Source organism: Gymnodraco acuticeps, unplaced genomic scaffold (genome assembly GCF_902827175.1).
Source record: "Gymnodraco acuticeps unplaced genomic scaffold, fGymAcu1.1, whole genome shotgun sequence".
Lineage (NCBI taxonomy): Eukaryota > Metazoa > Chordata > Actinopteri > Perciformes > Bathydraconidae > Gymnodraco > Gymnodraco acuticeps.
Window position 1 is genome coordinate 18,601 of NW_022991332.1, and position 23,048 is coordinate 41,648.

At 45.4% G+C, this 23,048-nt stretch overlaps 1 protein-coding gene across 1 annotated transcript in view; it reads right to left on the minus strand.

Annotated features, from left to right (window-relative positions):
* Positions 1–11,362, minus strand: part of LOC117562566 (AP-1 complex subunit sigma-2-like) — a 29,936-nt gene extending 18,574 nt beyond the window's left edge. The window contains exons 1-2 of the mRNA XM_034240417.1: positions 11,327–11,362; positions 9,692–9,870 (exon numbers count right to left, since the gene is read on the minus strand). Coding sequence (XP_034096308.1) covers positions 9,692–9,870 — 179 coding nt within the window. The 5' untranslated portion in view covers positions 11,327–11,362. The remainder of the gene's footprint in view (positions 1–9,691; positions 9,871–11,326) is intronic.
* Positions 11,363–23,048: the final 11,686 nt, after the last annotated feature.

The following is a 23,048-nucleotide window of genomic DNA, read 5'->3' on the forward strand; positions in this document are numbered from 1 at the left end:
CACGTTGCTAAGAGATGTAAATAATTATCGGCTGCTTATGTGACAGTCGGACAGTGAGTGCTTAACGGCGACCGCTGGCGTGTGAGTTAACGATGGAATAAGCTCCGGTGCACGCGCGCTGCAGCGGCATTAATGCCGCTGAACCACATGATGACCGATACGTCACGGCATTCTAGAAAAAGTATAGTTTGAAGAAGTAGTTCTGATTGAATCTGGCTTCGTATGATTAAAAACTACCCGACGCAATCCTCTACTGATGTTTGTTTGACAGCGGTATTGGGAGAAACGGCGATGTAAACAGTTACGTCATGACGCAGACCATGACGCAATATTTCAAAAGAAACCCTACGAAACACCGTTCATTTTAGGTAACACTGTGTTGAAGCTAAGGATTGCACCACTGCTTTTTGCAGATGATGTGGTTCTAATGGCTTCATCGGTCTGTGACCTTCAGCACTCACTGGATCGGTTCGCAACCGAGTGTGAAGCTGCTGGGATGAGGATCAGCACCTCCAAATCTGAGGCCATGGTTCTCAGCAGGAAACCGATGGACTGTCCACTCCAAGTAGGGAATGAGTCCTTACCCCAAGTGAAGGAGTTCAAGTATCTCGGGGTCTTGTTCTCGAGTGAGGGAACAATGGAGCGTGAGATGGGCCGGAGAATCGGAGCAGCGGGAGCGGTACTGCAGTCGCTTTACCGCACCGTTGTGACGAAAAGGGAGCTGAGCCAGGGGGGGGGGGGGTGACTCTCTGCCGTCTCCCAGAGGTTCAATAACCCACTTTATCGGAATGACTGGAGAGAGGCGAGCTCTTCTTGGGAGGTGTTGCATTTATTTAGCTCTTCTGTTTCGTGAGATAGATAGAAAACATATTTCCCGCTCGCTCACTCTCGCTCTACCATACCCACGCACACATGCACGAGCCACACCCCTCTCTTGAAGGGGTAGCGATCTCACTCTGCTTGACCCTAATGTCGTAACAATATAACGAACATCTCGTGAATTTGTTGCAACTGCCTCTTGCCAGCGCTACCCTGACGCCTGTTTTAGAGGTGAGGCGCAGGAAAAGAGGCGAGAGCCTGGGCTGTGCAATGAACCTGCTAGCCACCTAGATGCACTTAGTGTCCAGTAGTGACTACTGAGCCGGGATGTAGCTTAAGCCCTGCCTGCCTGCAGGAGGGGTTGCGATTGAAGCCAGAGATGGGTAAAGCTTTGCATGCGATGAAGACCGTTCCCCGTGAAGCCGGAAGCGCCGCATTTGAGCGGCCCTGATGCCGGTGATGCCCTCTCGAGAGACTGAAGGCGTGCGTCAATTGTTTGCGTGAAGTAGCCCATTTCCATTAAGCCGGAGGAACTTCCGTGGAGCCGATTTCCTTGTCTTTTCCTCCCGCGTCCGGGTTTGGGGGCGGCCGGCTGGAACCGCTAGCCGACTGGGGAACGCCGCCTGTAGCTTAATCCACAAGACTGCGGAGCTGATGAATATATGCCTGGAGCTGGGACGAAGCCCTGCTGCTGTTGCTTTAAACATGAACACAGTGACACGTATACTTGTGCGTTGACACCTGAAATGACAACTGACAGAGAGGGAAGAGCAGATTTAAAGGGGTTAGCGGGTGCGATGATTGGCTAGCTGTGGAGTAACGCCCCCGATCACTTATTGGGAGAGGAGAGAGTATTGAAATGACTTGTAACACCAGAGGATATTGGTCTTCCTGATTGAACTTGCGCTAAGCTTCATTAAAGTAAAGTTAGTAAAGTGAGTAAAGTTAGTAAAGTTAGTAAAGTGAGTAAAGTTAGTAAAGTTAGTAAAGTTAGTAAAGTAAAGTTAGTAAAGTTAGTAAGTAAAGTTAGTAAAGTTAGTAAAGTAAAGTTAGTAAAGTGAGTAAAGTTAGTAAAGTAAAGTTAGTAAAGTGAGTAAAGTTAGTAAAGTGAGTAAAGTAAGTAAAGTAAAGTTAGTAAAGTTAGTAAAGTTAGTACAGTGCGTACCGTTCAGTACACGTTCGTCCGTCCCGTTCGTCCCGTTCGTCACGTGCGTCCAGTGCGTCCCGTTCGTCCCGTTCGTCGTTCGTCCCGTGCGTCCCGTGCGTCCGTGCGTCCCGTTCGTCCCGTTCGTCCCGTCCCGTTCGTCCCGTTCGTCCCGTCCGTCCCGTTCGTCCCGTGCGTCCCGTTCGTCCCGTGCTCCCGTGCGTCCCGTTCGTCCCGTTCTCCCGTTCGTCCCGTTCGTCCCGTTCCTCCCGTCCCGTTCGTCCCGTTCGTCCCGTCCCGTTCGTCCCGTCCCTTCGTCCCGTCCGTCCCGTTTCCCCGTTCGTCCCGTCCCGTTCGTCCCGTGCGTCCCTTCGTCCCGTTCGTCCCGTGCGTCCCGTTCGTCCCGTGTCCGTCCGTTCGTCCACGTTCGTACCGTCCAACGTTCGTCCCGTCCGTCCCGTTCGTCCCGTTCGTCCCGTTTCTCCCGTCCCGTTCGTCCCGTCCGTCCCGTTCGTCACGTTCGTCCGTTCGTCCGTTCGTCCCGTTCGTCCGTCAGTCACCGTCCGTCCCGTTCGGTCCCGTTCGTACACCGTAAGTAAATTAGTAAAGTAATTAAAGTTAGTAAAATCAGGGCGACTGTGGCTGCGAGGGAGTGTGGTCGTATTTCAACCAGAATGTTGTAGGTTCGATCCCAGCCCGTGCAGTCAACATGTCGATGTATCCTTGGGCAAGATACTTAACCCTGAGTTGCTCCCGATGGCCAACGGTGTGTGAATGGGTGTGAATGTTAGGTCCTAGAGTAAGGTACACTGCTCTGTGTGAATGGGTGAATGGCATGTATGTAAAGCACTTTGAGGGGTCTTGAAGACTGGATAAAGCGCTATATAAGTACAGTCCATATAAAGTAAAGTCAGTAAAGTTAGTAAAGTAAAGTAATGGCACATTTCCACTTCAGGGCCTCGCTCGGCCTCGCTTGGTATGGCTAGGTCTCGTTAGGCCTTGTTAGGACTGGCTCACTTCATGCTGCGTTTCCATTACAGTTTAGTAGCTGGGGCAGTCACTATAGTAACGCAGTGTAATCGGAGCCGTGACGTCATCTTCAATGTGAACCACAAAACCAACATCAGCCGTTAGCTCTTAGCACACAGAGCTCACAGCTCCTCATATCTGTTCAGAAACTAGACAAAAGTTAAACAAGTACAAACCATAGACTGCCTGTGTCATGGCGAATACAGTCGCAGGTTTGTTTATGTCTGTATAGGCCGTTGTTGTGAGTGTGGACGGTCGGAGCATTTACAACGTTAACTTAGCCGGTCTCCATTCAGAAAACACGCATTTTAAAAGGTGTTTCGCCTGCCGTCTGTCTGCAGACTCAAAGCATTAACTCATGGTTTTTACTAACCGGTATCAGTATGTTGTTACTTCGGCATCATTTAGAAACGTGTATTACAATTAAATCACGGTCAAATAGGTTCATCTTGTTGTAGTTGTAGCCCCCTTGCCAGCTATTCTCTCTCTAGTCTAGCATACTCAGCCCGACTCAGCCTGGTTGTTGGCCGGGAAAGAACCTCGATTTTATGGGGCCAGAAAAACTGTGAAATAGTACCCTCTAGCCGGTACTAGGCCTAGTGGAAACGCAACCAAAAATGGGCCAGGCACGGCACGCTTAAAGCGAGCTCCGCGCTGTAGTGGAAATGCGCCATTAGTAAAGTTAGTAAAGTGAGTACAGTAAAGTTAGTAAAGCTAGCAAAGCAAAGTGTCCCTCTGTACGTGCAGACGGGGCAGCAGTAATCCGGAGCTGCAGGACCCCAGCTTTACTCGGCTGGCTCTTTATCCTGATAATCCCTCTGAGCATGTGACGATCATACAAAGCTGCTGTTGATCCTCAGACCTGCTGCTGCTTTAAACAGAACCAGTCCTTCTGATTTATTCTGGCTAAAGTCCTGAATGCAGCTTCAGCAGGAATCTGAAGAAGCATCACTATCATTTTCTACAATCCTCCACAACCACGACAGAGTGAGGCAGCGCGGGATCATGGGAGTTATTGTTATTATTATCACTCTGCTTAATATTGCACACATTGCACACAATGTTGATTCCTTCAACAAAATATCCAGTTATTTAATATTGAATGTGGCAAAGCCACATCAGACACAGGATGGATATTAACATGTCTCCGTCTGAACATTGGCTTCCACTGAGTTTACACCAACATGCAGAGTGAGTGACAGTGATGGGACGTCTGGAGCTGAAGCTATCAGAGCTGAGCTAACGTTTGCGGCAGCCCACCAGAAACTCAGATTTAAACCTCAAACTGAAACTTTATTAAAAATGTATATATTTATATTAATATCAGTGTTGGGGAAATATTTTCCCAGGCCCATAACTTTAACCCAATCTATTCCTGCCTGTTGGCAGCAGCTGATAGAGGTGTTATTGTGCTTTGCCTGTTTTATCTTGGTATGCACAATATTGATTCTTCTCTCAGTACTGGCTAAATACTGGGGCAGATATCTTCAGAATTGCTTTGGCAGCAGCTGTGTCACCTCGTGGCTGCAGAACATGTCTTGTGAATTCTCCGGCCGAAGCTCCAAATAAACCGTCAGTGTTTGCCATCAAAGTTCAAGCTCTCTCCATGTCTCTCTGAGTCTCCATTGCTTCAGAAGTTTCCGTCACAATCAGAGCAGACGCTGAGGACCTCCTGAACCATCAACACTGAAGTGAACACTACAACTCTCATGATACCATGCAGCAAATCCACAACACTCAGAGGTTTTACTGTGGATTTAATTCAGAGACTAGTGGCAGAACAGTGCAGACAGTGTGTTTAAAGGTATAATATGAACATGTTTTGGTGGGACGGTGACCTAGAGTGTCCCCATTAGTCCTCCGACTTGTCTCTTGGCATGGTGAGGGGATATATCAAGGCAAATGAATGCTTTGTTTTGTTTCAGTCACTTTGACAACACGTCAAACTGAATCGCCCAGGAGAGAGTGAAGCTATCTGAGCGTTCATGCAGAGGAGCATTACCGACACACCTACAGACCAACTAGGACAGACCCACTGATCCATCAACCGACACATCAACCGACCCACTGACCCACTGACCCACTGACGGCACAGACCCACACACCAACTGGGACCCATCAACCGACCCATCAACCGACCCATCAACCGATCCACTCACCCACTGACCCAGCTAGTGGGGAACGTTGTCAAAACTTTGGCTAACATTACCTATAGGTTCTAATAATGTTTGAAAGAAACGTTTTAATCTGATGTTCAAAGAAACTTTTTAGGATGTTTATTATTTCAAATAATATTCCTATAAGGTTTAAGGTTAACTAAGACATAACGTTTTAACTGCAACATTCAGAGGATGTTTTGAGGCCAGAGATGAGAGAACGTTTTTTTATAAAACGTTCCTTTAATGTGGTATGTTAACAAAGGTGGAAGGTTTTGCCTGCAAAATTCTAAGGATGTTTTTTGGACATTGTTGGGGTAACATATTAAAGATGTTCTTTTTAAAACGTTCCCTCGATGTTACATATTAAGTATTATGTTCGTAACCTGAATTTAAATCAGGCTTTGTAATTATTTGAGTGACCGAGATCATGTAAGTGTATTTCAAGTGTACTATGTATTCATTTATTGAGCTACTTAAATCAGGTTTCAAATGGTTTGACTGATGGAGATCACGCAATGTTATTATTTGTTTATTGATTGTTGTGAACCTGTCTGAGGACCACAGATGGAAATTAGCTATTAGCTATAATCTGGCATATTGCATCTCTTCTCTTTGCTGAGATTATTGTTTTTGTATGCATGGTCCTTCTATAAATAAATACAAATAAAATACATGATAACAAATGAAGAAAATGTTTTCAGGATGTTATTGAGGCCTGAGATGACAGAAAGTGTTTTATAAAATGTTCCTTTAATGTGATATGTTAACAAAGGTGGAACGTTTTGCCTGCAACATTCTAGGGATGTTTTTTGGACGTTGTTGGGTAATACATTAAAGATGTTCTTTATAAAACGTTCCCTCAATGTTACCTGAAAACAAATGAAGAACATTCTCCAAGAAATGTTCTGAAAATGTTTTCAGGATGTTATACTTTTTTATTAAACGTTCCTGTGATGGCAAATATTAACACGGTCATGGTCAACGTCAGATTTATTTCTAGAGCGCTTTAAAAAACAAACTTGTTGCATTTGTTTGAAAAGGACGTTTTAAAAAAATCTGATGTCACCATATTTTCCTTTTGAAAAAAACAAATGCGCGTAATTCTTGATAAGCTGGAAGCAGATATTGCATGTTTGCGGTGGCATGTGTGAGTTCCCAGCTAGACATTTTTGTTATCATTCATTGTTCTAGGAATGTTTTCAGCGGGACGTTTTATTTAGGTTCCCAGAATGTTCTTCTGAAAGGGAGGATAACGTTCTTTAAAAACATTCTTAACATTTTTGGTGATAACTTTCTTAAGATGTATGAGTGCATTGAGACAATGAATAGGACGTATACAAATGCATTTGCATGCCAATATTCACTCACATGCACTTATAATCACACTAAGGTATGTAGGCCCACAGTGTTCATAATATAATTTGTGTAAAATATCAGAAAATAATCACACTTTTTTATGACTATAAAGGTTGTGTCTCGTATGTAAGCTATCTGGCCGTGTGTGGTTTGTGAGGGCTGCGTATAAACAGTGTCCGCTGTTTATGCATATTGGATACAAATCGGCCTCTCTGAAGAACCAGCACCTTACCGTGGTAGAGAGGTTTGTGTGCCTGATGGACCTGGGGCTGTGTTTTCTGGAACCTTGTGTTCCTGGTAGGGTCTCCCATGGCAAATTGGTCTCAGGAAAGGGGCCAGACTAAGATTGGTTCAAAAGACCTCATGAAAGAACAACAAAGAAGTGAGGATACCCGGCCCGGAGGAAGCCCGGGGTCCCCTTCTGGAGCCAGGCCCAGAAGGAGGACTCGTCAGCGAGCGTCTGGTGGCCGGGCTTGCCACGGAGCCCGGCCGGGCACACCCGAAAAGGCAACGTGGGCAACACCTCCGCTTCTCCGTCCCGCGGGCCCACCACCTACGGGAAACAGCGATGGGGTCGGGTGCGCTGCCAGAAGGGTGGCAGTGAAAGCAGAGGGTCTCGAAGGACCAGACCCGGGCGACAGAAGCTGGCTTTGGGGACGTGGAACGTCACCTCTCTGGGGGGGAAGGAGCCGGAGCTTGTGCGGGAGGTGGAGCGTTACCAGTTGGATCTGGTTGGGCTCACCTCTACGCACAGCGTCGGCTCTGGAACCTTACTTCTTCTGGATAGGGGTTGGACTCTATTCTTCTCCGGAGTTACTCAAGGTGTGAGGAGCCGGGCGGGTGCGGGGATACTCACAAGTCCCCGGTTAGGTGCTTCATTGTTGGAGTTTACCCCAGTCGCCTCCCTACGCCTGCGGGTTATGGGGGGGAAAACTCTGACTGTTGTGTGTGCTTATGCACCAAACAGCAGTTCAGAGTATACGGCCTTCTTGGAGACCCTGGAAAGAGTCCTGTATGGGGCTCCTGAAGGGGACTCTTTAATCTTGCTGGGAGACTTCAACGCACATGTGGGCAATGATGGAGACACTTGGAGGAGCGTGATTGGGAGGAACGGCCCCCCTGATCTGAACCGGAGGGGTGGTTTGTTACTGGACTTCTGAGCTAGTCATGGATTGGCCATAACAAACACCATGTTCAAACATAAGGATGCTCATAAGTGTACGTGGTACCAGAGCACCCTAGGCAGAAGGTCCATGATCGATTTCGTTATCGTATCATCGGGCCTGAGGCCGTATGTTTTGGACACTCGGGTAAAGAGAGGGACGGAGTTGTCAACTGATCACCATCTGGTGGTGAGTTGGGTCGAGTGGCGGGGGAAGCCTCTGGATAGACCTGGTAAGCCCAAACGTGTAGTTCGGGTGAACTGGGAACGTCTGGAGGAGGCCCAAGTTCAGGAGGCCTTCAACTCACACATCCGGCGGAGCTTTTCGGGCATTCCTGTGGAGGTTGGGGACATTGAACCAGAGTGGTTGGTGTTCAAAGCCTCTATTGCCGAAGCCGCGGCGGGGAGCTGTGGTCTCAAGGTCCTAGGTGCCTCAAGGGGCGGTAACCCTCGAACCTCCTGGTGGACACCGGTGGTCAGGGAAGCTGTCCGACTGAAGAAGGAGGCCTTCAGGGATTTGTTATCCCGGGGGAATCCCAAGGCAGTTGCAAGGTACTGACAGGCCCGAAGGGCAGCAGCCTCAGCCGTGGCCAAGGCAAAGCAGCGGGTGTGGGAGAAGTTCGGAGAAGACATGGAAAAGGACTTAAGGGCGGCACCAAAGTTGTTCTGGAAAACTGTCCGACACCTCAGGAGGGGGAAGCAGGGAACCATTCAAGCTGTGTACAGTAAGGATGGGACGTTGTTGACCTCAACTGATAGAGTGTTAGGGCGTTGGAAGGAACACTTTGAGGAACTCCTGAACCCGACAACTCCGCCCTCTATGTTAGAGGCAGAGCTGGAGTATGACGGGGGATCAACACCAATCTCCCGGGGGGAGGTCACTGAGGTCGTCAAACAACTCTACAGTGGCAAAGCCCTGGGGGTGGATGAGATCCGCCCAGAAATGCTGAAGGCTCTGGGTGTTGAGGGACTGTCATGGTTGACACGTCTCATCAACGTTGCGTGGAAGTCGGAAACAGTACCGAAGGAGTGGCAGACCGGGGTGGTGGTTCCCCTTTTCAAAAAGGGGGATCAGAGGGTGTGTGCCAATTACAGAGGCATCACACTACTCAGCCTCCCCGGGAAAGTTTACTCTAAGGTACTCGAAAGGAGGGTCAGGCCGATTGTCGAACCTCAGATTGAGGAGGAACAATGCGGATTCCCTCCTGGTCGTGGAACGACGGATCAGCTTTTTACTCTCGCAAGGATCCTGGAGGGGGCCTGGGAGTACGCTTATCCGGTCTACATGTGTTTTGTAGACTTGGAGAAGGCGTATGACCGAGTTCCCAGGGAGTTACTGTGGGAGGTGCTGCGGGAGTATTGGGTGAGGGGGTCTCTACTCAGGGCCATCCAATCTCTGTACTCCCAAAGCGAGAGCTGTGTCCGGGTCCTCGGCAGTAAGTCGGACCCATTTCCGTTTAGGGTTGGCCTCCGCCAGGGCTGCGCTTTGTCACCAATCCTATTTGTAATATACATGGATCGGATTTCGAGGCGTAGTCGTGGGGGAGGGGGTCTGCAGTTATCACCAAACATTTTAAGAATGTTTTTAGAGAACGTTATCCTACCTTTCAGAAGAACATTCTGAGAACCAAAGGAAAACTTCCTGCTGAAAACATTCCTAGAACAGTGAATGGTAACATTCTCAGAATGTTTTTAGAACCAAACATTTCAAGCTGGGGACCCACTGGCCCACAGACCAACTGACCTACTGATCCACAGACCAAATGGGACTGTCCTACCGACCAACCAACCAATGCTTCCATCAATGAACCCTCTGACCCATATACCAACTGGGACCCATCAACCGACCCACTGAACCACTGGCCCATAGACCAACTGGGACCGTCCAACCGACCCATCAACCGACCCATTTACCGACCCACTGACCAACAGACCCACAGACCCACAGACCAACAGACACACAGACCCACAGACCAACTGACCCACAGACGCACAGACCGACGTACTGACCCACAGACTAACCTCTTGTAGACAACCTTCAGGTCCCTCCACTCCAGGAAGCTGCACATCTTGGGTTTCCGGGCCAGCACCGTCTGCACCAGCTCGCGGGTGATCTTCTTCTTCTCCTTCTCACACAGAGGAACGTACCACTTCTGCAGCCTCAGCTTCCCCTGCCGGCTGAACAGCAGCATGAACTGCATCTGAGAAAACATGAAGAGAAACACTGAGAAACATCCAGACAGGCACAACGCAGCAAATGTATTCTTTCTAAAATAATCTGTGTTAAAATACATTTGTTTAAGATTTAAAACTATGTCTACGACATCAAAATATATTTACATATTTGAATATTGAAAACCAGACTTGAAAGTCTTAACCTGTTAATCACCGAGCCTTTTTTTCAGGTCTCAGGCTCGAAAATGACATGCCCAGAACAAATGACCTTTTCTTCTTCTTAAAGTAAATTCAGATTGAACACAGTAAAAAAATGTAAATTATTGTGTCCGTCCAAAAAAAAAAATTACTTGAATGATGGGATGGTAGACTAAAAGCTTTAGGAATCCAAACCACAACATATAATAAGTACCCTGTATCAAGATTGATGCAAAACAAGTGAAACTTGACCTTTTTAGAGAGATTTAGCAAAATAAAACCACTTCTGGGGACATTTGGGTGGATTTTCCATATCTCTGGCCCCACTTGGTCGATTTTGATGATTGCAGGGTTGCCAACTCTCACGCATCTGTCGTGTGACACACGCTTTCACTCTCAATCTCACGCTGCCCAAACTATTCTCACGTCAAAAACAAGATGAACCAGCGATCGTTTTTGATTGGTTATTTACAATGTTGAGTTGACAGCTGCTCAAGCTGTCGACCCGCTCCCTCCCCACCCCCACCACTCTGAACAACGTTAACAGACAGCAGAACAGTGGGAGCCGGTTCTAAGATCTAAGATCCAGTAGAAATGATAAAAAAGTAAAAGTCTGCTGCTTATTGTGCTACTAGGCCAAAATAGTGTCAAAGAGTGTATGAGAGTGAGAGTGTGTTAATTAATATATTTGGCATTTTGGAGTAAGTCTGAAGATTTCTCTGTGTCTGTGTGTTTCATGTATAGGCCTCTCACGATAATTAATTTTGTTGGATACATTTTCCCAGAAATGATTGCGATAAACGATAATATTGTCGGCACTGTTGTATGACCATTTTAGACCACTGACATAATGATAATATACAATAATAATTCAAGTACATCCTTTCAAACTGCTAGTCACATCCTCATGTAAATCGCAATTTATCGAGTTCATTTTTATTTATCGTACGATAAGTCATTTAATTGTGAATGAAACCTTGTGCACTTTATAGTCTGTGTCCAATATTGTGTATTTGTATATATTGTATATACATAAAAAAAAGAAAAAATACCCGCCGAAAGTGTCTTTGGGGCTTAACAGGTTAAAATAAATGTATGAAATAAAGACCATGAGACTGTATCCACACACACACACACACACACGCATCACCACCAGATTACAGAGGTCCTGGTAACACCGTTATTCAGCCGTTAGGATAAGCATGCTCTCTCCCGTTTAAATACCACATGAGTCCAAGCTGATTATTAGAAAGAGTGAAAAAAGAAACACTGAAAACCACTTACCTTCTACGGCACAGTGTGTGTGTGAGTGTGTGTGAGTGTTTGCAGGAATGAACTGCCGGCTGAGCAGCACCACTCTGAGACACACACAGACACACACTCATTGGCTAATTTGGTTTACAGTCTCCGCCTTTCTGAACCTACAACTCCATATGGCAATCTGATTGGCTGACACATACTCCAATCAAAGCACAGGGAAACGTCACCAGAAACATGCACTAAAGGGTTAAATAGAAGAAATGAAAACATGCTCTAAAACTGATAATAATTGTGTAAACAACCTGTAATAATAGCATTATTAAAAAGGGTTTCCTCCCTCCGATTCTATCTTTCTCTCTAATAATGTAGTTAACTGTTAGAAAAAATATCACTCGACACCAGGTTGAGAATCAATGATCAGGTAACTAATTTATTCTTGCAAGAAGGAGCAGAGTTAAATCACATACAAATGATATGGGTTAACTCACACACATGGGGTATGTTGCTCAACGGAACAGCAAAAAACATCAGGCTTATATCGTCCGAAACACGGAGATAACAACATAGTCGTAAATCGAGGGGGCGCTAATATCAGCTGCGGGTGTCGGAAAGTCGGGTCATCTGCGATGGGTCATCTGTGACGTCTTCTGGAAAGAGTCACGTACTTCCTTCACGCTTCATAGAAATGAGATATTTAGGAGACAGCAAGTCTGTCTTCTCATAAATATCAACAACCTGAAATGCCCTGCCTCCTCCTATCACAAGAAGAGGCAGCTGCAAGGTCACACACAGTTCAGAGCCACACATGATATCAGTGCATTAAAACAACCCAAAGAGTGGAGAAAACAGTATTTCTCCAACATATCCCTCCTGTTTAAACTACGGAATAACATGGAACTTGGAAAAATACAAATGATTATAAAAGATAAAAAATTCATATACAAAAGTACCCAAACGGCTGAGGTAGGTAGATTGTATAGGCACATGTTTTAATGTAATCTGAATGGATGCCATGGCCTAATTCTTTCTCTGTACATCGTCAGTTTCTATCACTCAGACCCGTTACTGTTTCCCTGCTAACGTCCACTCTTTAAATTCTACTGGGTTCTGTTGGTTTCTTCACTGGTTTGAGACGAGCACCCTTATTGGAATCACCTCCCTTTGTAGCCAGACTTCACCACAGTAGAGAAGAGCTTCTGTCTTTAGGTTTAAACAGCTTCACGGTCAGGTGTACCCAGGATGGTCTCTCTGCCACTCTAACTGCAGTCGGTGTAGACAGGAGTACTTGGTAGGGACCCTCCCACTTGGGCGAGTGCCAGCTCTTCCTCTTTATCGCTCTGGTGACCACTCACTCTCCTGGTGTCAATGTCTGTGTGGAGTCAGGTACTTCCTGTGCAGAGGGGACAAGAGCATAATGATCTCTTTTCTTCTCAACATGTTTGCCATATATTCTGCTGTGTTTTCACTCATACCCTCGTCCTCTCTTACAAATGGTTTTAACTCAGGCAGATAATATGGTCTTCCATATAACATTTCAAAAGGTGACAGCCCTCTAGCACTAGGTAGGATGTGCATGCTTAGCATCACTGGTGCTAAGCATCTCATCCATGTTTTCCCTGTCTCGGCCATCATCTTCTTCAGTTTAGCTTTTAATGTACCATTATTTCTTTCTCTCAACCCTGCTGACTGTGGATGATAAGAACAATGTCGTTTTAGTTGTATTCCAAATACAGCTGTCAAATCCTGAATGACTTTGTTTACAAAGTGTGTGCCATTATCACTATAGATCTTCTCCGGAATTCCAAAACGTGGGATTATGTGATTTGTCAATGCATTTGGATTCCTAGTTGGAACAACTTCAATCCATTTTGAGGACATGTCAATGATTGTTAGACAATATTTCATTCCCTCATATTTATTTATTTCAATACAGTCCATGCAAATGTGCTGAGACGGATACTGGCTCCGGTATTCCACCTCTCTCTGTCCCTGAGGGTTATACTGTGCACACACAGAACATGCTAAACAATTTTTTTTTAGAGTAGTTTGTAAAGCCATAGGCTGTGAATATCTTCTGTATTACTTCCAGCATCCCCACTGTTGAGCCGTGGCCCAACCCATGGCTCAATATAGCTGCATATCGAAATAAGCTATTTGGTAATACAAATGTGCCTTCTGTACTTTCCCACAACCCCTCTTTATTCTGTGTACACAACTTCTTCTTCCAGTATACCTTCTCTCTGTCAAGTGCATTCGCTTGCATGTCTTTTAGGATGTCATGATCAATGTGTTCCATATTTTCTGAAATATATTGGTCATTGTCCTGTCACTGTCTGTGCGCTGCTTGCTTAGCCTCTGCATCTGCCTTTCGGTTCCCTGTGGATATTGGGTCCGTCCCGGTAGTGTGTGCTGCACACTTACAGACCGCCACTCTCTTTGGGAGTTGAACTGCATCCAAAAGTGATAGGATCAAATCTTTATGTGTAATAGGTTTGTTTGTGGATGTTACCATCCCCCTATGTTTCCATTGTTGTGCAAACACATACATGAATAAGCATAGTTGCTGTTTGTATAAATGTTAACTGTCTTCCCTTTTCCCAGCTTGCATGCCTCTGTTAGTGCGATTAGTTCTGCTGCCTGTGCTGATAAGTGAGACGGCAATGCTGCGCCCTTGAGCAGTTTTGTCTGTGTCACTACAGCATAACCTGTTGCATTAGTTCCATCAAGATTCCTCTTACATGAACCGTCAACATACATCGTTATGTCTGCATCTGGGAAGGGAATGTCCGTCAGGTCTGTCCTTGGTAACACTCTGTTCTCAGTTTCTGCGATACAGTCATGTGGCTCCCCATCTATCTCTACTGGCAGTAGTGTAGCTGAATTTAAAGTAGTACATCTCTCGTTAGTACGATTTGGTTGTGATAACAACGTAGCCATGCATGCTAAATGTCTAGCTGGTGACATATAGGTTTGTTTATTTTGTAACAATAGTACGGACACTGCGTGAGTTACTTTTAGAGTCAAGGATCTAAAAAGCACTATTGTTGCAGATGCCTGTACTGCCATGGAGGCTGCTATTACTGCTTGTAAACAAATGGGCATAGCTCGAGCTATGGTGTCCAACTGTGAGGAGTAAAAGGCCACTGGTCTATTTCCCCCCCATGTAGTTGAGTGAGTACTGACGTCATAAATCCATTCTTACAATCTGCTGTTTGAACAAACGGTTTTGCATAATCTGGTTACATCTATTCCCATTACTTTTAAGGAAACAAATGGTTTATCTACGTGAGCCAGAATTAATTCTACTGTACCTAATTCTAAAATCTCCACTCGATGAGCTGATAGGGTTAGTCATATTCCCTGATATATTCATAACTGGCATAACGGGAATTCTGAATGTCTTACCTGACCGTGTGTTGCTGGGTTCCTCCCTCATGCCGGCTGTTCTCTGCGCGGGAGCATGAGGGTCGGTGTGTGGAGGTGGTTGGTGGGTCAGTGGGGGAGCAGAGGGGTGAGACGAGCAGGAGGCCAGGGGTCCGAGGAGATCCCCGGGGTGTTGAGCTTGTGCATGGTTTTCATCTATCCATTGCTCCTGCATCACAGCAGGTCCCACAGGAGGGAGATACGGAGGAGGGGGCTGGCGGCGTCTGCATATCACTTGATCGTCAAGTTTCTCCAGTTTCTCGGAATAGGGGAGATTAGGATACAAGTTATACAAAACCTCATGTTCTGATTTCTTCTTTTCTGATTCTAATTTCTCTTTTTCTGATGTAGCTGTTTCCTCAGCATTTTCCTTTCTCTTCCTTGCTTCGGCTAACCACATCATAGCACCTAATAAATCCTCTTCTTCCTCCCTTTTTCCATTCCCATTACATTTGTTCTCGATGCTATCAGTCAATTGTTGGCATTCCTCTACCACTAACCTCCCTTGGAAGTCGTATTTATTTTGCCACTTTTTAATCTCTTCACACTCATTCTATGCGATCATCCATTTAGCATCTCCTGATAAGATGACTCTGTTTCTGTCTTCTTCCCACGGGTCTTGCTGCAGCATGAACCCATGATTAGACTTCTATAGTTTTCCCCAAAACTAAGTAAAAATGCCCGATAGCTTACGCATAAACTATAAAACTCACAATAGTTTTAGCAAAACTAAGAAAACTAAATTGTCCTAGTTTTCCCCAAAACTAAGAAAATACCCATAGCCGTACTTAGTCACCCACTATAAAATAGCCGTACCTTGTATCCTACTATAAAGTCACACAATAGTTTTAGTAAAACTAAGAAAATGTGCCCTATAGTCCACCCACAAACTATAAGATCCTTTAGTTTTTTAAGAAACAAAAAAAACTGGCCTCATAGTTTGAACCACAAACCATTTAAAAGTACTTTAGATAAGTTTACCTGTGTCTTTCTAGGACTTTTTTGGTATCCTTCCGCGAACCAAGGGGTTGAAACCAAAACGGTGCCTGTATTGACTTTCTCTCCTGTGTCGGTAGTTCAAGGATCCGTCACTCCTCTCCTCTCCAGCGTAACCTGGCCCCCCCATTTACCAAATTATTTCTTTGTAAGGGAAACAAGGTAGGGGTCTTTTTCTAAGAGTCTCTCGACTCCCTGTGCACAGTGTCAGGCTCGTTTGTCCGGAGAAAAAAGGAGATCTTGGATCCGGCTCGAAGGACCAATATGTTAGAAAAATATCACTCGACACCAGGTTGAGAATCAATGATCAGGTAGCTAATTTATTCTTCCAAGAAGGAGCAGAGTTAAATCACATACAGAGGATATGGGTTAACTCACACACATGAGGTATGTTGCTCAACGGAACAGCAAAAAACATCAGGCTTATATAGTCCAAAACACGGAGATAACAACAAAGTCGTAAATCGAGGTGGCGCTAATATCAGCCGCGGGTGTCGGAAAGTCGGGTCATCTGCGATGGGTCAACTGTGATGTCTTCTGGAAAGAGTCACGTACTTCCTTCACGCTTCATAGAAATGAGATATTTAGGAGACAGCAAGTCTGTCTTCTCATAAATATCAACAACGTGAAATGCCCTGCCTCCTCCTATCACAAGAAGAGGCAGCTGCAAGGTCATACACAGTTCAGAGCCACACATGATATCAGTGCATTAAAACAACCCAAAGAGTGGAGAAAACAGTATTTCTCCAACATTAACTAACCTGCAATAACAGTGTTAATAACACTCTAAGAAAAATCTGTAAAATGATGGCCAATGTGGTGTCAAATTTGACTGTTTAAGTACTGTAATCGACTTTTACATCACATTTGAAAAGAGTGTTGACAGGTCTGCTTATTATAAGTTTCCCCCAAGATTTTATTTGAAAATAGCAGATCTACAAGCTCACAACGCGTCGCGTCGCGGCACGTTGTGATCTGCTATTTTCTAATAGTTGCTGTATAGGTTTGAAGTGCTCATGTGGCCCACTTCACTTCTTTTGGGCTTTTTTTCCCTAGACTTTGTGGCTTGTTTGTGTCCCTCACAGAATCTGGCAACACTGGTTGCGCATTGCATTGTGGGTGCTTTTGCCCGGTAAAAAATATCTGTGGCCGCCATTACAGGAATCCGTCCGCACTGAAAGTTAAACTGAAAGTCTGCTCGGTAGGTTGGTTCATTGTGTTTAATTTGGGAATGGAACCTCATTTCTTAATCAAAAAGGACATTTGTGGTAAACATAAAGTTTGTGTTAATGTTAAATATTTGTTTTATTACGTGGACGTCTGGCAGGTAACTCTCTTCTAACTGGCCCCAGTTAGAATATAGTCCTTAAGCAGTATCCCCCTGTGCAAAAGTTGGCCAGTTCATTGAATTGATAGGTGAAGTTTGTATTTATGGTTAGTTTATTTTCGCAGGTTTGTGTGTTGTTATTTTATTAGTAGCTTTCCAACCGGGCTAACGTTAGCTTCCATTGGCACAGTGTTTTCCCCCAAACACTGCGGTCAATACAGCTATAATAGTATCATATCGACTAATATATATCCGACAGGCTTCATTGACATTTGAAGGTGTGTGTGTTATGTTGTGGTAACATTTAGATTAAAAGTAGTATTGTAAAAGGCTAACGTTAGCTTCCCGTTAGCTTCCATTGGCACAGTGTTTTCCCGCTCAAACACTGCGGTAAATTCAGCTATAATAGTATCATATCGACTAATATATATCCGACAGGCTTCATTGACATTTGAAGGTGTGTGTGTTATGTTGTGGTTACATTTGGATTAAAAGTAGTATTGTTATTAACATAGCTTCAACGTGCTTTGCGCAGCACCTGTGGGAAGCTTCTGTTGTGAATTTCTATTGTGTGATCCGGTCTAGAGCCCGCCTACTGTATCCGATCATTTGCACGCACACACATATGCAAGAAACGTTTCCGCATCCGGAAATCAACTAGCTGTCTAATCTTCATGCTTTATTGACTTGAGTTTAGTTTGCCTATTGATTCTGTCTATCCTTCACCTGGCAAATTCAGTCTACTACTAGTCCTACACGGACCACTATTGCGGTAAGCATGTTGTAACTTCCGGTTGTTGTCATCTCCGGGTATCCCGTGTGCCTGTTCTGTTGCTGATAGCTTATTATCTTAACTTAATCGATCGTTTTAAAACTCTTGATCACGGCAACTGCCTGACGTTGTAATCACACGTTACTATTGCTTAAGCACTCACAACTCTCCTTCTCTTAGCGACTGTAACTCCACAGTTGCCTACACTCTTTTCGGGTTTGCTAACGGTAGCTACTTTAGCTTGATAGCTAGCCATGGCTCTTTCCCCACCCTCGGGTGCTATTTCCTGCTCTAACTGTCTCATGTTTGGTTACTTCCCTGCCTCCTTTACTGGTACCGGTACATGTGTTAAATGTAGTATAGTTGTTAGGTTGGAGGCGGGAATCATAGCCATAGAAGCCCGGCTCCGCATCTTAGAAAGTAACTCAGCTACAGTAAAGCCCATGTTAGCCGGTGCGGACCGGCAAAAGGTAGCTCCTATTAGCCGTCCCCCGGCAACTCCCGAGCAGCAGGGAGACTGGGTGACTGTTCAGAAGGGGCATAACGCGAAACCCGCAGGTCCCCACCAACCCGTTCACGTATCTAACAGATATTCCCCACTCAGCGAGACACCCGCTGAGAAGCCAACTCTGGTTATTGGTAGCTCTATTATGAGACACGTGAAATTAGAGACCGAAGCCTCCACAGTCACATGCATTCCGGGGGCCAGAGCGGGCGACGTTGAGGCGCATCTTAAACTGCTGGCTAAAAATAAACGTAAATACAGTAGGATTGTTATTCACGTCGGTGGTAATGATGTTCGTATACGCCAATCAGAATGCACCAAACTTAATGTGGAGTCGGTGTGTAGTTATGCTAAAACAATGTCGGACACCGTAATCTTCTCTGGTCCCCTCCCCAATCTGATCAATGATGACATGCATGTCATCATTTCAGCGCTGGTTGTCTTGGTGGTGCCCAGCAAACAATGTGGGCTTCGTAAATAATTGGACAGCCTTCTGGGGAAAAGCTGGTCTGATTAAGAGAGACGGCATTCATCCTACTTTGGAAGGTGCAAATCTCATTTCGGCAAACATTTCAGGGCTTTGTGGACTTAATCCATGACAAACTGGAGTTGAGACCAGGAGGCGGAGTGGCAGTCTTACACGCTTCTCTGCGCTCTCTCCTAGGCAGTCATCCATAGGAATCCCGAACCCAATAAAATACCCAATATTAGCGGTGTGTGTGTCTGCCCAAGGACAAGTTAAGGTAAAACCTAATAGAGGTGTCATACATAATAACCTAATAAAAGTAAATGTAACAACTACTACAGTGCAACAAAACAGGAATATTAAATGTGGTCTCTCAAACATAAGATCTCTAGCATCTAAAGCAATATTGGTAAATGATTTAATATCAGATTATAATATTGATATATGCTGTCTCACTGAAACTTGGTTGAGACATGAAGAATATGTCAGCATAAATGAGGCCACTCCACCCAGCCATATCAATACTCATATTGCCCGAGGCACGGGCCGAGGAGGTGGAGTTGCAGCAATCTTTGACTCAAGTTTACTTATCAATACTAAACCAAAATTAAATTATACCTCCTTTGAAAGTCTCGTTTTTAGTCTTACGCATCCGACCTGGAAAACTTTGCAGCCAATCTTATTTGTTACAGTGTACCGTGCACCAGGTCCTTATTCAGAATTCTTATCTGAATTCTCTGAGTTTTTATCAACTTTGGTTCTTAAAACAGATAAAGTCATTATCGTAGGTGACTTTAATATTCATGTTGACGATGATAAAAATAGCCTTACTGTTGCATTTAACTCTATATTAGATTCTGTTGGTTTTTGTCAGAGTGTAAATAAACCAACCAACTGCTATAATCACACTCTCGACCTTGTTCTGACTTATGGTATTGAAATTGAGCAACTATTAGTCGAACCGCATAATCCTGCTTTATCCGACCATTTCTTAGTAACTTTTGAAGTGCTGTTACGAGACTACAAAGCATTAGTCAAAAAATCCTGCAGCAGAAACCTATCTGTTAGTGCTATAGCCAAATTTAAGGAAGAGATTCCACCAATACTTAACTCGATAGCATGTCTGCATGTAAGGAACATGTCTGTCTTATAGACAGAGTTAACATGTGACTTGTCCTTCAAATTTACGGAAGTCCGCACAATGGAAATGTGATGTGACTACCAATGTAAATTCCCCGCCGATGGCACGACAAATGTTACCAACTATGCCTACACACATGCAACCCTTGGGGGTTCTATTTTGTTGTTATTCAGTGTTACCAGGGGCACGAACTTCTGACCGGTGTTCCCTCTTGGTTTAGTCCGTGGGGGAGTGCTTAAGTGTGGGTACACATGTTCACCTGGTGCACAAGGTTATGAAGGTGGGGGTCTTGCTGGTGCTCAAGTGCCCATATACATCACCCCATGTTCCCATGACTGGTACCCTGCTAAAGAGACACTATTTCGGGGTAAACTGTATCCATGTTGCCCCCTGGTTCTTGTTCCTTGTACCCTGGATGCATGTAGATGGGCCTGGAAGAATGCAATGTGGAGTTCCAATGCAAATCGGCTTAAGTCCAGTCAGGGTCTGGACATGTTGCCATGACTGTTACCCGGCTAAAGAGACACTATTTCGGGGTAAACTGTATCCATGTTGCCCCCTGGTTCTTGTTCCTTATACCCTGGATGTATGTTGGTGTCCCTGGAAGAATGCAATGTGGAGTTCCAATGAAAATCGGCTTAAGTCCAGTCAGGGTCTGGACATGTTGCCATGACTGGTACCCGCCTTAAGAGACACTATTTCGGGGTAAACTGTATCCATGTTGCCCCCTGGTTCTTGTTCCTTGTACCCTGGATGCATGTAGATGGGCCTGGAAGAATGCAATGTGGAGTTCCAATGCAAATCGGCTTAAGTCCAGTCAGGGTCTGGACATGTTGCCATGACTGGTACCCTGCTAAAGAGACACTATTTCGGGGTAAACTGTATCCATGTTGCCCCCTGGTTCTTGTTCCTTGTACCCTGGATGCATGTAGATGGGCCTGGAAGAATGCAATGTGGAGTTCCAATGCAAATCGGCTTAAGTCCAGTCAGGGTCTGGACATGTTACCATGACTGTTACCCGGCTAAATATACACTATTTCGGGGTAAACTGTATCCATGTTGCCCCCTGGTTCTTGTTCCTTATACCCTGGATGTATGTTGGTGTCCCTGGAAGAATGCAATGTGGAGTTCCAATGAAAATCGGCTTAAGTCCAGTCAGGGTCTGGACATGTTGCCATGACTGGTACCCGGCTAAAGAGACACTATTTCGGGGTAAACTGTATCCATGTTGCCCCCTGGTTCTTCATCCTTATACCCTGGATGCATGTAGATGGGCCTGGAAGAATGCAATGTGGAGTTCCAATGCAAATCGGCTTAAGTCCAGTCAGGGTCTGGACATGTTGCCATGACTGTTACCCGGCTAAAGAGACACTATTTCGGGGTAAACTGTATCCATGTTGCCCCCTGGTTCTTGTTCCTTGTACCCTGGATGCATGTAGATGGGCCTGGAAGAATGCAATGTGGAGTTCCAATGCAAATCGGCTTAAGTCCAGTCAGGGTCTGGACATGTTACCATGACTGTTACCCGGCTAAATATACACTATTTCGGGGTAAACTGTATCCATGTTGCCCCCTGGTTCTTGTTCCTTATACCCTGGATGTATGTTGGTGTCCCTGGAAGAATGTAATGTGGAGTTCCAATGAAAATCGGCTTAAGTCCAGTCAGGGTCTGGACATGTTGCCATGACTGGTACCCGCATTAAGAGACTCTATTTCGGGGTAAACTGTATCCATGTTGCCCCCTGGTTCTTGTTCCTTATACCCTGGATGTATGTTGGTGTCCCTGGAAGAATGCAATGTGGAGTTCCAATGCAAATCGGCTTAAGTCCAGTCAGGGTCTGGACATGTTGCCATGACTGGTACCCGGCTAAAGAGACACTATTTCGGGGTAAACTGTATCCCTGTTGCCCCCTGGTTCTTCATCCTTATACCCTGGATGCATGTAGATGGGCCTGGAAGAATGCAATGTGGAGTTCCAATGCAAATCGGCTTAAGTCCAGTCAGGGTCTGGACATGTTGCCATGACTGTTACCCGGCTAAATAGACACTATTTCGGGGTAAACTGTATCCATGTTGCCCCCTGGTTCTTGTTCCTTATACCCTGGATGTATGTTGGTGTCCCTGGAAGAATGCAATGTGGAGTTCCAATGAAAATCGGCTTAAGTCCAGTCAGGGTCTGGACATGTTGCCATGACTGGTACCCGCCTTAAGAGACACTATTTTGGGGTAAACTGTATCCATGTTGCCCCCTGGTTCTTGTTCCTTGTACCCTGGATGCATGTAGATGGGCCTGGAAGAATGCAATGTGGAGTTCCAATGCAAATCGGCTTAAGTCCAGTCAGGGTCTGGACATGTTGCCATCACTGTTACCCGGCTAAAGAGACACTATTTCGGGGTAAACTGTATCCATGTTGCCCCCTGGTTCTTCATCCTTATACCCTGGATGCATGTAGATGGGCCTGGAAGAATGCAATGTGGAGTTCCAATGCAAATCGGCTTAAGTCCAGTCAGGGTCTGGACATGTTGCCATGACTGGTACCCACCTTAAGAGACACTATTTCGGGGTAAACTGTATCCATGTTGCCCCCTGGTTCTTCATCCTTATACCCTGGATGTATGTTGGTGTCCCTGGAAGAATGCAATGTGGAGTTCCAATGAAAATCGGCTTAAGTCCAGTCAGGGTCTGGACATCTTCCCATGACTGGTACCTGCCTTAAGATACACTATTTCGGGGTAAACTATATCCATGTTGCCCCCTGGTTCTTGTTCCTTATACCCTGGATGTATGTTGGTGTCCCTGGAAGAATGTAATGTGGAGTTCCAATGAAAATCGGCTTAAGTCCAGTCAGGGTCTGGACATGTTGCCATGACTGGTACCCGCATTAAGAGACTCTATTTCGGGGTAAACTGTATCCATGTTGCCCCCTGGTTCTTGTTCCTTATACCCTGGATGTATGTTGGTGTCCCTGGAAGAATGCAATGTGGAGTTCCAATGCAAATCGGCTTAAGTCCAGTCAGGGTCTGGACATGTTGCCATGACTGTTACCCGGCTAAAGAGACACTATTTCGGGGTAAACTGTATCCATGTTGCCCCCTGGTTCTTCATCCTTATACCC